General features: G+C 31.9%; 1 protein-coding gene across 1 annotated transcript in view; it reads left to right on the top strand.

Moving 5' to 3' along the window:
- The window catches only part of LOC128182853 (phospholipase A2 inhibitor-like), a 309,453-nt gene that overhangs the window by 284,282 nt on the left and 9,939 nt on the right, over positions 1-15,232 (top strand). The window contains exons 11-15 of the mRNA XM_052851613.1: positions 4,458-4,642; positions 8,276-8,368; positions 10,292-10,384; positions 12,309-12,401; positions 15,026-15,118. Coding sequence (XP_052707573.1) covers positions 4,458-4,642; positions 8,276-8,368; positions 10,292-10,384; positions 12,309-12,401; positions 15,026-15,118 — 557 coding nt within the window. The remainder of the gene's footprint in view (positions 1-4,457; positions 4,643-8,275; positions 8,369-10,291; positions 10,385-12,308; positions 12,402-15,025; positions 15,119-15,232) is intronic.

The following is a 15,232-nucleotide window of genomic DNA, read 5'->3' as shown; positions in this document are numbered from 1 at the left end:
AGGGTATATTGTAAATTTAATTAGGTTTTTAGAGCACAAAAAAAATTGAAATCACAACTTCCGGTTTTGAGTTATTCCCCTTTTTCTAAAATTTTAGGGGCGTTAGTTTCCAGACAAAGGCTCCGAAATGGTCCGTAGCAAATAATTTATAGTTAAAAATCTTTATTATTGACACTTTGAATATTGTCCTATGATTTTTGGATTTTAGTTTCTTCCAATTATTCCACTCGAATTAATCAATTGAAATCTATGTGTTAAAAATAGCAAAATTTTTCTCATGTTTTAGCTTCGTAACTTTTTAGTTTGAAATATTTCCTAATTACATATAGAACAAAAGTTGTGCATAATGTTAAGGGCTTTCATTTGACACCAATAAAAAAGGGCTGGTCTCTTAAATTAAGGGCCAGTAGTCCTCAAAAGATTTTGTTTAATAACTCAAAAACAGTTAGGATTTCGATATTGCTGTCGCTGGAAAAGTTGTTTGTTGGGATCTCATAAAGGTCGTTACAATGTTATTTTGTAAGTGATTTGTGTAGTATGAGTGTAAAAAGCTTTACATGTTAACATGTACCTGCTTTCATTTGGCAAGTTAACGAAAGTCTTTGCGCGTAAAACTGGCAAAAAGTTACCACAGAAAGTATGATGGTTTATACAGGAGGCTTTAATTCATGAGAAAAAAATTAGAACACATGCTTTTTTTTAATAGAAGTTAAAGTCATTGTTGTTTAGTTTTTATAGTGCACAATCCTTAAAGACGAGAATCGAAAAACAAAACAGTCTTTTCTAGTAAAACACAAAATACTTATTAAAAAAAATTCTATGCATTACATTTTAGTTATCATACTGCATGCATTTAAAACCCACCTTGAATCAGAGATGTGTATTATTACGTAAGCTATCCCTCGCCCACGGTCGAGAAAATAGGTCACCATGGTCGCGGCTGGACTACCTAGCAGTCAGCGGTTATGTAATACATGAGAGTTGCGTCTCTCATATATGAGTTAATTTAGCTGCGAACTGAAGAATTATTTCAGTTTTGATTACACATAAAGGTTTATTCTTCAATTGGATTAAACGATAGGGTGTCAATTAAGAAATTGTTCAGTTAATTTATAAAAGCAATGCAATTCTCAATCTAATGCAATATCAGACATACATATCAAATGTGGGTTTTAAGTAAAAAAAGAATTTCTATTTGATAGAATTTAGTCATTGAATTGCAAACTTTTCAAATCTTCCTAGGATCTGAGCTGTGCGTGTGTATGCGTTAAACCTTTATGTAATCTATCCTTCGCCCGCGGCCGAGGAAATCATCCACGGCTGCTCTACCTAGCGGTAAACGGTTATCTAATACACAATATTCGCACCCGCACACTTACATGAATATGAACGTGTTTGAGTTTATATAGCCGTTAATACACTGTACACTGTTTTAATTTTATGTTATAAAAGCTTGTTCATTTTGTATTTAGTTAAATTAAACATTGGAGAGTAAATTAAAAAGTCGTTCTGAAAATTAATAAAAGCGATATTACTCCAAATCGGAAATACTCGTGAGACATATTGGAATGGTTGGATTGTAAGTCTTAAATGTTTTAAAAACTGTACAAATAATGTTTTCAATCAACAACAAAAAACAACAACACAAATATTAAAACCTTTAAATAATGATCATTTATCATTCGCGCACATGGCCGAGAAGATCCCGCGCAAGTGACCTCTACATGTACCTTATCACGCGTGCATGTTTGGTATTTTGTACGAACGCAACCATTTTTATTATGTTTTAAACTATTATATTGGTTTCATATGAACAGATACATTTATTTTACTCGTACAGTTGATTTAGCATTGATTTATACCACAGCGTACAAGGTAATTTAAAAAATCAAATCAAATTATGATCAAAGTGCCATGTTTGCGGTAGGTGCTGACACGATAAAAGAATGCCTGAATTAAGGCATTCGGTGATTATTTTAAAGAATATTAACATGATTTTGAAACAAGTTTTGTTTAGATTCTATCGGTCACATATTAATTACTTCTGTAGTGTTTCTACATGGTCGTTAGTTTCACTGTGAAAACGAACTTATTTCTGTGTTGCCCTCCCACCGCCCCGCTGCCAAGTGTTTTTTTTTTTTTTTAAATTCCAGATCTGTCGAAAATCATTTGATAGTGACTTCTTCTTATGTGTAACATTTTCTCCTGAGCGTGTTTCTCTTTCCCACCCGTTTTTTTATTCGGTCATTCTTTGTAAATTTCAACTTTCTTTATTGCGTAAATTCAATCGCCACGTGCTACCGAAAATCTTGTGTCACTTTGAACAGCGCAAACAGCTCAGAACATATATAGCCCCAGCTTATTTATGGCTGCAGATCATCAATTGTTATGTAATTAATCAACAGTTCGAAGGGTGCTTTCTTCAAAGTGGTCAATTATCAAACAACAAGACATTTATTTTCACATTAAAGGTGCGAGATCGTAATCTGAGAACGTGGCCATAATAAATTAACATGTCGAACACGCTTAACTTCTATTATATATAGTTATGAACAGAATAATATATATTATAATTAAAAGTTTTAAGTCAAATGTAATTTTTTCTTGGGATAAGATGTTATGAAATACAACTACATTATGCTATGCAGGTGGTCGCCATAGAAATCATCAAAGTATTGCAAGTTAGGACTAGTTTACTTGACTTACAGACTATAATATAGCGACATATCTGCCTCCAAAAAATATATGCGCTTCTCAAAGTTACACTTCAGTGAGATGGACATGTGTTCTTGGGGATTTTCTTTATTGCTAATTATATGAAAATTGATTTTTTTTTAAAAGTTTTATTGAAGTTGTGTGGTATGAGGATGTCATGCAACTTAATTTACTTACATGGTTAGCTACTGCCAGTGGAATACTAATTTTAGGTCAACAATGATTACCCAATCTATTAAAATACAAGATAAATAGAGAAGGCAAATATTGCTTGTGACATGTACGTAGTTTTTTGATATATCATTATGAGAAAGCAGAGAAAAGCAAAAAAAATAAAAACAAAAAAACCCACAAAAAACAAACATGGAACTTGCATCAAATTTACTTCATGTACATGTTACCAAAAATCCGACCGAATATGCGCCTTTGTCACATTTAATTAAATTAACTGAAAATAAAAACCGTAACACCATTATTTTTCGCTTATTTTTATTGAAGTTTCTCCCTTTTCTTTTTTTAAAATACATACGTAAACTTTCTCCGAGAGAATAACTGTTGATCCGATAAAGGAGAAAAAACTGACTTAAAAATAGGGATTTTGAATACTATTGCATCGTAGAGAAAAGTAATATTCATTTCTTTAAATAATATTATTAAATTTTACGTTAAATAGCGGTGTCTGTATATCAGGAGTAAAATTTAGACGCTAACTTATGCATACATTCTCCCGATGATCTTGGATAGCTGATTATTATTTTAAATGTTCAAGTCTACTCGTATTATCAAATAATATCAGCCCTGAATAAATTTTCAGAGATGCCATCAATTTTGGCTATTTAACAAATTTTGACTGCACGAAATAAATTCAAACTTGCACAAAGTTCTTCAAAAAATTAGAAAGATTTAGTTACAGAAGTTACGTGTTTTTTATGCACGTTTTTACGTACATTTCCTTACATGAATCATGAGTACATGTAATATATAACAATCCATGCTACCCTGAAAAATTGAATTGTAAAACGCCATGGTAAACAAACTAGAGTCTTTTACAGCGCCGTAACAACTCAACGGCATCTTCGTTCGCCGCGGTGGGATATCCTAGCCTAGAACATTTTAGAACGCCATGCGACGGCGCGCACTTTGAACATGCACAAAGTACGCGCCGTGGCTCTGCGTTCCGATAAACACGCCGCAGAAGTGGAGTAAGGTCGCCATGACAGCGCCGTAAAGTCTCCAACAGCGCATGTGCACGCAGTCAGCGCGCAGAGCACGCTGTGGATGCGCGGTAAAAACTCCTAGCCCATCATGAGCGCTCGGCGGATACCCAGCAAGAGGGCAGTCAATCGCCAAGTAGAACTCTGTGGAAACGTAGTTGGGAGCTCTGTAAGAACGCCTTTCTGAATTTTCCTTGCAATCCTACGGCGATTCCATGAATTTTACAACGCCGTGAACACGCCCTGGGAACGCAACGTTGTGTGACAGGGCCTTAAAGAGTTTTCAAAACAATTACACAAACTGTGTTCGACAAATAGTTTTCCTAAAACATTTCCTTCCTGTCTTTATACAAGCTTTCAATCACAGCACGTTTTTATAACAAAAGCAGAAGTGAAATTTTAGTCATTAGTCATTATAATCGTTTGACACCAAATCACATAAATTTTCATCTCGTAGCAACAACGGAAGACCTACTCGTGGCTTTGCCACGAGCTCTGCTCTAGTTGTATTTCTATTTTTATTTAAAGGTATGTTGGAGGAAATCCCTTTCAATGTTCGTGTGATTTACAATCGTTTGTGGAATTTATGAAGGGATTTCTGCCATACAACGAACTATTCTATGCTGAACCGACATGCAGTTCCCCTGACCACTTTAAAGGAAAGAAAATCATTAACGTTTCTTATCACAATATGAGCTGTGACTCTACTTCCAGTAAGTATTCTAGGAAAAGGATACATTTCTTGACTCAAATGTGAAGATCATTACGGTCGGACACGTAAACAAATCCAATTAACTTCGAATAGGCATTATTAAGGAGTGATCCTAATAATCTCTCTATAAAAGTCAATGACGAATGGTCAAAATTTAAAAACCAAATACTTATATATATATAACTTAGTATATTTCCAATTATGGTACAGTCCCTGAAACGTTCTACTTTCACACTTGAACGGTGAGTGAACTCTGAGCGCACTCTGAGCGTACAATGAGCGCACTCTAAGCGTACGGTGAGCGCACTCTGAGCGAACGGTGAGCGCACGCTGAACGGAATTTGGTGAACGCTAATGAACGCACAAACGGGACGCAAATTGAACGGTGAATGCACGGTGAACGATATGTGAATGCAAGATGAATGATTTATTTGGAGTGCCTTGATGGTTATCCTTACGTTGTATTTTGTCGGTAATCAGGAAAAAATAGCTTGAAAGTTAACAAAAAATTAAAACCAAATTTAAGACCATGATATTAATTTTATCAACGAATAATCGAGAGATGTAATAATAAAAATGTCTAATCAATATATAAAACCGAAAATCTTTAGAGCGAGGTAACTTCAATACCTATGTATCCGAAATATTACATCGTACGCGGAGTGTACACAACTACGTAAATAAACAAAAAAGCCATTGCAATTTTGTTTTCTATAGATATATGTATCATAACATATAAAGCAGATAAAGAACTTTTATTTATTGTTGAAACAAACATTTACATCAATTTTTGGCCTAATCATATAGTAATTAAATGAGTTAAGCAGTAATTGGCTGATTCGTTCGGCGAAATAAGAAAACACGATTCGGGATGTAATATTTACTTTATAAATCATTTTAAAACATCGCATTTATTGATAAATCGGTTGGATTTATTGTTAATCTATAAATTAACACGCATTTATGCTTACATTTCTTAAGTTGATCTGTTCAGTTTATTGTCGAGCATGCCGGATATGTTTGTGATCGGACATCAAAGGAATTATTATATGAATAGTGAAAAGTACACGAATACAACGTCCGTTTCTTATACTTATATATGTGTCGATTCGTTTGTTGATTGAACTCACCTGTTTTCAAACGACTGGACTGACGTCTTAAAATAAATCAATAAATATTATTTGTGTAGCAATTTATTGCTGTATTGTGTAACTTAAAATGTTTACAGTAATTGCATACTTACGCCATTTTTGAGCCAACAAAAATAATGCCTATTTAGGAGAGTGATATAAAACAACAACAACTAAAATCAGACCTGCTCAAGAATGTGTACTTAAAATTCCCCGGATTAAATTCTTATCAAAATGGTGTTTCATGTGTAATATAAGTTTCCTTTCACCTTTACGCAAGGGTTCTTTTCTCAATATGCTGATACCGATCCTTTCATTTTGGAGTTCCGAACGAAAATGAATGAAAACGGACTAAACAATAAGTGAACGCCGAACGAACGGTGAACGTAAGGTGAACGCTTTGTGTACGCACAGTGAAAGCACGCTGAGCGTTTTGTGAACGGTGAGCGCGAACGGAGCGGAACGGAGATCGCAAATGAACGCACGAAGTACGCACTGTGAGCGCACAGTGAACGCACTGTGAGCGCACGTTAAACGCACGGAAAAATGGGAAAGTAAAACGTTCCAGGGACTGTACCAAATAAAAAATGATTAATTTTTTATTTACATAATTTTCATCTTACAAACCCGACCTTTGCCAAAAACAGTACGTCATATGTCACAACAATTGTTCAAGTAATGCCAACTGTTAAACACCTGTAAAATGGTTACTATATAACTCTATACGAAAATAAGTCCAGCATTTTGACTCTTGGTCTGGATCTGTTGATTGGAACTGTTAAAATCGACTGTTAAAAATGACTGTTGACCAGTGACGCGAAAAAAAGTTATTGAGTAGTAAGGCTATAACAAAACAGTTGTTGACTATATATCTCGGGCAACAGTTAATCAGTCAGACTGGCTCGCAAACTGTTGCCCGTGACCTCTAACAACTGTAAACTGTCTTACTACACGACAGTAAACAGTTATATGATGTTGATGAACATGCCAATATTAGACTAGATGCCAGTGACGTCATGAATAAACATTGGGAATGGAATTCAATTTGTAATTTTATAACAACAAAGATAATGGAGATTAAAATTTAAGTAAAATGCAAAAAATGTTTTACCTTGAGGATCTGTAAATAATTGAATGTGGCATGCTGAAAAGCAGAATGAATCATGATAGATAAATTATTTCCATTAAAATAATCGAACTTCCTTTTTTTTCTTGTAGAATTATATGAAGGTTTATACTTTAATGCAAGGATTAGGTTAGCAAACAAAAAGTGAAATAAAATTGATTTTAAGTTACACCAGTATACTTAACCAAAAAGTACGATATTTTTATATACTCCAGCTGGAAAAAAAAACTTTGCAGAGGTTGTATGTTCAGAAGAAAAATGAACGATTATATTGCGTCTCATAGCTTAATACCAAACTTTGAATATTACGTGAACTTTTTAGACTATTTTTATCTAAAGTAAACAAAATCATCAAGATAAAGTACAAAACTATATTCAAAATTTATTTAAAGCATGATCAGAATTCGTAAATTTTATTTGTTATAAAAAAGTATTTTAAAAGGATATGCTATTTCTTTGACTCTCGAATGTACGATTCATAGGACAAGTCTTCTTACTCTCTGAAGGGAAAAAAACATAGCACATTGTTTATCTAAGGAGGCTGGTAGTAAGCAAAGTACATATCATTTCTACCAAAACATTTTGTTTTTTTAATAACTATCATTTAGTGAAGATAAAAAGCATTATTTGATATTATTCTGAAAATAAAAAAACATATAGAACCTTTTTAGAGTTCTCAAAGTGATTAATATGTTTTAAGATTAATTACCCAGCGCTTTTACGAAAAATGTTTTAAGAGATCAAAATTAAAAGACTACAATGTACGTGCAGGAATCAAGCGTAAGCTAGTATCAGTTTTCTAAATATAGATTCCATGAGTTTATCTGTGCATGGATTTATTGTATAGCCAGCGGTTACTTTTCCTAAGACAAAGGAGGAATCTAATTTTTGATCGTGTATTAATTTCTAGACAATCATATTTTTCATAATAAAGAAACAAGAATAAAGTGTAAAAGGAGAAATAATTCTAAGTTAAACAGCATATTTTAAAAATAAAAAAAAGTACATTACTTTTAAATAATCTGTCCCCTGCTAGGAAAATATTCATACGGAAAAAAATGTTGTTCTACACAGCTTTATAATCTTGATTTTAGTAAGTCTGTACATACCTTAAATTGGTCTATGTTAAACAAACAAAATAATAAATAGAAAGAGAAAATGCAAAATTATATGCATTTTATCAGAATCCATAGGTTTGCCATTTCTTTCTGAATTGAAAAGAATATGATGAAAACAATTTAGGTACACTTGAAGAAACCATCATAAAATAATGATAAATAACTCTATAATTTTCTGCAGGAAATGCAGGAATAACACGCTAGCATCGTTTTTTAAAATGTAGACATCATGGGTTTACTTGTACATTAATGTATTGTAGAACAAGCGGTTACCCTTCCGAAGACTGAGGACGATGTCTCTACACAACCGATAATTAAGACAACATCGAGAATTGAAGACCAGCATAGCACAGGTAAAAGCTGACACTAGTACACTAGTGACATATGACGTACTGTTTTTTTTTTACAAAGGTGGGGTTTGTAAGATGAAGATTACTACAATTCAAATTGTTTTACACCTGTAAAATGGTTACTATATAACTCTATACGAAAAAAGTCCAGCATTTTGACTTTTGGACTAGAGCTGATGGATTGGAACTGTTAAAATCGACTGTTTAAAATGACTGTTGACCAGCGACGCGAAAACGAGTTATTGAGCATTAAGGGTATAACAAAACAGTTGTTCACTTTATCTCGGGCAACAGTTGATCAGTCGGACTGGCTCGCAGACTGTTGCCCGTGACCTCTAATAATGTAAACTGTTTTACTACAGTAAACAGTCGTATGATGTTGATGAACACGCATATATTAGACTATATGCCAATGACGTCATGAATAAGCATTGGGAATGGAATTCAATTTGTAATTTTATAACTACAAAGATAGTGGAGATTAGAATTTAAATAAAATGCAATGATTTTTTCACCTTGAGGATATGTAAAAAGTTGAATGTGGCATGCTGAAAAGCAGAATGAATCATGTTAGATAAATTTACATTTATTAAGATAAACAACTTATATAATTCCATTAAAATAATCGAACTTCCTTTTTTTTCCTGTAGAATTATATAGTTTTATACTTTAAGGCAAGGATTAAATTAACAAAAAAGTGAAATACAATTGATTTTAAGTTACAGCAAACAAGTAAAACATTTTTATATAATCTATCCCCTCCTGAAAAAAAAAACCTTTGCGGAAGTTATAAGTTCAGAAAAAAAATGAACGATTATATTGCGTCACATAGCTTATTACCAAACTTTGAATGTTACGTGAACTTTTTAGACTTTTTTTAATCTAAAGTAAACAAAAGTATCAAGATAAAGTACAAGACTATATTCAAAATTTATTTAAAGCATGATCAGAATTCGTAAATTTCATTTGTTATAAAAAAGAATATAAAAAGGATATGCTATTTCTTTGACCCTTGAATGTACGATTCATAGGACAAGTCTTCTTACTCTCTGAAGGGAAAAAACATAGCAAATTGTTTATCTAAAGAGGCTGGTAGTAAGCAAAATACATATCATTTCTACCAAAACATTTTGTTTTTTTAATAACTATCATTTAGTGAAGATAAAAAGCATTATTTGATATTATTCTGAAAATAAAAAAAACATATAGAACCTTTTTAGAGTTCTCAAAGTGATTAATATGTTTTAAGATTAACTACCCAGCGCTTTTACGAAAAATGTTTTAAGAGATCAAAATTAAAAGACTGCAATGTACGTGCAGGAATCAAGCGTAAGCTAGTATCAGTGTTCTAAATATAGATTCCATGAGTTTATCTGTGCATGGATTTATTGTATAGCCAGCGGTTACTTTTCCTAAGACAAAGGAGGAATCTAATTTTTGATCTTGCATTAATTTCTAGACAATCATATTTTTCATAATAAAGAAACAAGAATAAAGTGTAAAAGGAGAAAAAATTCTAAGTTAAACAGCATATTTTAAAAATAAAAAAAGTACATTACTTTTAAATAATCTGTCCCCTGCTAGGAAAATATTCATACGGAAAAAAATGTTGTTCTACACAGCTTTATAATCTTGATTTTAGTAAGTCTGTACATACCTTAAATTGATCTATGTTAAACAAACAAAATAATAAATAGAAAGAGAAAATGCAAAATTATATGCATTTTATCAGAATCCATAGGTTTGCCATTTCTTTCTGAATTGAAAAGAATATGATGAAAACAATTTAGGTACACTTGAAGAAACCATCATAAAATAATGATAAATGACTCTATAATTTTCTGCAGGAAATGCAGGAATAACATGTTAGCATAGTTTTTTAAAATGTAGACATCATGGGTTTACTTGTACATGAATGTATTGTAGAACAAGCGGTTACCCTTCCGAAGACTGAGGACGATGTCTCTACACAACCGATAATTAAGACAACATCGAGAATTGGAGACCAGCATAGCACAGGTAAAAGCTGACACTAGTACACTAGTGACATATGATGTACTGGGTTTTTTTTTTACAAAGGTGGGGTTTGTAAGATGAAGATTACTACAATTCAAATTGTTTTACACCTGTAAAATGGTTACTATATAACTCTATACGAAAAAAGTCCAGCATTTTGTCTTTTGGACTAGAGCTGATGGATTGGAACTGTTAAAATCGACTGTTTAAAATGACTGTTGACCAGCGACGCGAAAACGAGTTATTGAGTATTAAGGGTATAACAAAACAGTTGTTCACTTTATCTCGGGCAACAGTTGATCAGTCGGACTGGCTCGCAGACTGTTGCCCGTGACCTCTAATAATGTAAACTGTTTTACTACAGTAAACAGTCGTATGATGTTGATGAACACGCATATATTAGACTATATGCCAATGACGTCATGAATAAACATTGGGAATGGAATTCAATTTGTAATTTTATAACTACAAAGATAGTGGAGATTAGAATTTAAATAAAATGCAATGATTTTTTCACCTTGAGGATATGTAAAAAGTTGAATGTGGCATGCTGAAAAGCAGAATGAATCATGTTAGATAAATTTACATTTATTAAGATAAACAACTTATATAATTCCATTAAAATAATCGAACTTCCTTTTTTTTCCTGTAGAATTATATATTTTTATACTTTAAGGCAAGGATTAAATTAACAAAAAAGTGAAATACAATTGATTTTAAGTTACAGCAAACAAGTAAAACATTTTTATATAATCTATCCCCTCCTGAAAAAAAAAACCTTTGCGGAAGTTATAAGTTCAGAAAAAAAAATGAACGATTATATTGCGTCACATAGCTTAATACCAAACTTTGAATGTTACGTGAACTTTTTAGACTTTTTTTTATCTAAAGTAAACAAAAGTATCAAGATAAAGTACAAAACTATATTCAAAATTTATTTAAAGCATGATCAGAATTCGTGAATTTCATTTGTTATAAAAAAGTATATAAAAAGGATATGGTATTCCTTTGACTCTTGAATGTACGATTCATAGGACAAGTCTTCTTACTCTCTGGAGGGAAAACACATAGCACATTGTTTATCAAAGGAGGCTGGTAGTAAGCAAAGTACATATCATTTCTACCAAAACATTTTGTTTTTTTAATAACTATCATTTAGTGAAGATAAAAAACATTATTTGATATTATTCTGAAAATAAAAAAACATATAGAACCTTTTTAGAGTTCTCAAAGTGATTAATATGTTTTAAGATTAACTACCCAGCGCTTTTACGAAAAATGTTTTAAGAGATCAAAATTAAAAGACTACAATGTACGTGCAGGAATCAAGCGTAAGCTAGTATCAGTTTTCTAAATATAGATTCCATGAGTTTATCTGTGCATGGATTTATTGTATAGCCAGCGGTTACTTTTCCTAAGACAAAGGAGGAATCTAATTTTTGATCTTGCATTAATTTCTAGACAATCAGATTTTTCATAATAAAGAAACAAGAATAAAGTGTAAAAGGAGAAATAATTCTAAGTTAAACAGCATATTTTAAAAATAAAAAAAGTACATTACTTTTAAATAATCTGTCCCCTGCTAGGAAAATATTCATACGGAAAAAATGTTGTTCTACACAGCTTTATAATCTTGATTTTAGTAAGTCTGTACATACCTTAAATTGGTCTATGTTAAACAAACAAAATAATATATAAAAAGAGAAAATGCAAAATTATATGCATTTTATCAGAATCCATAGGTTTCCCATTTCTTTCTGAATTGAAAAGAATATGATGAAAAAAATTTAGGTACACTTGAAGAAACCATCATAAAATAATGATAAATGATTCTATAATTTTCTGCAGGAAATGCAGGAATAACACGTTAGCGTCGTTTTTTAAAATGTAGACATCATGAGTTTACTCGTACTCTAATGTATTGTAGAACCAGCGGTTACCCTTCCGAAGACTGAGGACGATGTCTCTACACAACCGATAATTAAGACAACATCGAGAATTGGAGACCAGCATAGCACAGGTAAAAGCTGACCCTAGTACACAAATATCAATCAAAACGACTTGATGTGTACTTGTTGACGGGCTGTTTTTGTCACTGTATACAGTACAATGAACATAATTGTTATCATGAATTGTTGAAAAATGAAACAATACAAATTTCGCGATCACAAAACAATATTAATAGCGTCAATGAAAACTACCATTTTATATATGAAACCCCCATCGCAAAAAACCCAAACAAACAAAAAAAACGAAACACATTGTTTAAGCTTGCTGATTCTGGGAAATTTAAGGCAGGCATTTGAAATCGAGGTTCATTAATCTAAAACCAGTGGAGTTACTTTTGACCAGACCATGAAATCTCCAGGCAGGTATATGATATATTTTATAAAATGATTAGTTTTTGAATTACATTATCTTCATCTTACAAACCCCACCTTTGTAATTGTTGTGACATATGACATACTGTTTTTTGACAAAGGTGGGGTTTGTAAGATGAAGATTACTACAATTCAAATTGTTCTATACCTGTAAAATGGTTACTATATAACTCTATACGAAAAAAGTCCAGCATTTTGACTTTTGGACTACAGCTGATGGATTGGAACTGTTAAAATCAACTGTTTAAAATGACTGTTGACCAATGACGCGAAAACGATTTATTGAGCATTAAGGGTATAACAAAACAGTTGTTCACTTTATCTCGGGCAACAGTTGATCAGTCGGACTGGCTCGCAGACTGTTGCCCGTGACCTCTAATAATGTAAACTGTCTTACTACAGTAAACAGTCATATGATGTTGATGAACACGCATATATTAGACTATATGCCAATGACGTCATGAATAAACATTGGGAATGGAATTCAATTTGTAATTTTATAGCTACAAAGATAGTGGAGATTAGAATTTAAATTAAATGCAATGATTTTTTCACCTTGAGGATATGTAAGTAGTTGAATGTGGCATGCTTAAAAGCAGAATGAATCATGATAGATAAATTAACATTTATTAAGATAAACAACTTATATAATTCCATTAGAATAATCGAACTTCCTTTTTTTTCCTGTAGAATTATATAGTTTTATACTTTAAGGCAAGGATTAAAGTAACAAAAAAAAGTGAAATAAAATTGATTTTAATTTACAGCAGTATATTTAACCAAACAAGTAAAACAAATTATATAATCTATCCCCTCCTGGAGAAAAAAAACTTTGCAGAAGTTTTAAGTTCAGAAAAAAAATTGAACGATTATATTGCGTCACATAGCTTAATACCAAACTTTGAATATTACGTGAACTTTTTAGACTATTTTTATCTAAAGTAAACAAACGTTTCAAGATAAAGTACAAAATTATATTCAAAATTTATTTAAAGCATGATCAGAATTATTTTAATAATTGTTATAAAAAAGTACTTTAAAAGGATATGCTATTTCTTTGACTCTTGAATGATCGATTCATTGGCCAAGTCTTCTTACTCTCTGAAGAGAGAAACCATTATATAAATAGTGCCTGCTTGGGAGGGTAACTGTTGAATTTGACACCCAGAGAAAACCATTGTCAACCGACGCGAGGGATGCCAATTTCAACAGTTACCCTCCCAAACAGGCACTATTTATTTTATTATACTGAATGTCTTAATTTTAGAGAAAAGTTTACTGCTCTTATATAGAAATGAAGTTAATTTTACGGCGAACCGTAAGCGCATAATTTACGCGCATGTAACAATTCGTTGTGTTACCCTTTGCCAAGCGTGTTGCTTACGCTGGGGATTAATAGAACGGATAGCCAACTGCGTTTAAACCAATCAGATTTCAGTATTTAACATGAAAGTATAACATAACACATTGTCTATTTAAGGAGGCTGGTGGTAAACAAATTACGTATCATTTCTACCAAAACATGTTAGTGTTTTAAATAACTATCATTAGTGAAGATAAAAAGCATTAATTATTATTAATCTGAAAAATCAAAAATACATAAACCTTTTTAGAGTTCTTAAGGTGATTAATACATTTTAGGATTAATTACCAAGCACTCTTACGGAAAATGTTTCAAAAGATTAAAATTAAAAGACTGTAATGTACGTGCAGAAATCAAGCGTAAGCTAGTGTCAGTTTTCTAAATATAGATTCCATGAGTGTATTTGTGCATGGATTTATTGTAGAGCCAGCGGTTACTCTTCCTAAGACAAAGGAGAAATCCAATTTTTGTGCTTGTATTAATTTCTAGACAATCATATTTTTGATAATAAAGAAACAAAAATAAAGTGTAAAAGGAGAAATAATTTTAAGTTAAACAGCATATTTTAAGAATGTTTTACACAGCTTTAAATGTAAATTTTTACAAACCTTATATTGGTCTATGGTAAACAAATAAATGAATAGAAACAGAAAGTGCAAAATAATATGTAATTATTTTAAGATTACTAACATTATCAGAATCATAAGTTTGCCATTTCATTTTGAATTGAAAAGAATATGATGAAAAAAAACCCTCACATTTAGGTCCTTTTAAAGAAACCATACTAGAATAATCAGAATTAAATGACTATAATTTTCTGCCGGAAATGCAGAAATAACACGTTAGAATCGTTTTTTAATGTAGACAGCATGAGCTTACTTGTACATGAATGTATTGTAGAACCAGCGGTTACCCTTCCGAAGACTAAGGACGATGTCCCTACACAACAGATAATCAAGACAACACCAAGAATTGGAGACCAGCAAACCACAGGTGAAAGCTGACGTACCTTGGCTAAACTTGTACACTAATATCAACCTAGATGTTATATTTGTGTACTTGATAAGTTTTTGGTTTTTATTCTCATCTGCCTAATGTACAACCGGT

The sequence above is a fragment of the Crassostrea angulata genome, chromosome 5 (genome assembly GCF_025612915.1).
Source record: "Crassostrea angulata isolate pt1a10 chromosome 5, ASM2561291v2, whole genome shotgun sequence".
In the NCBI taxonomy this organism is placed as follows: domain Eukaryota; kingdom Metazoa; phylum Mollusca; class Bivalvia; order Ostreida; family Ostreidae; genus Magallana; species Magallana angulata.
This window is presented reverse-complemented; position numbering and strand designations above follow the sequence as displayed.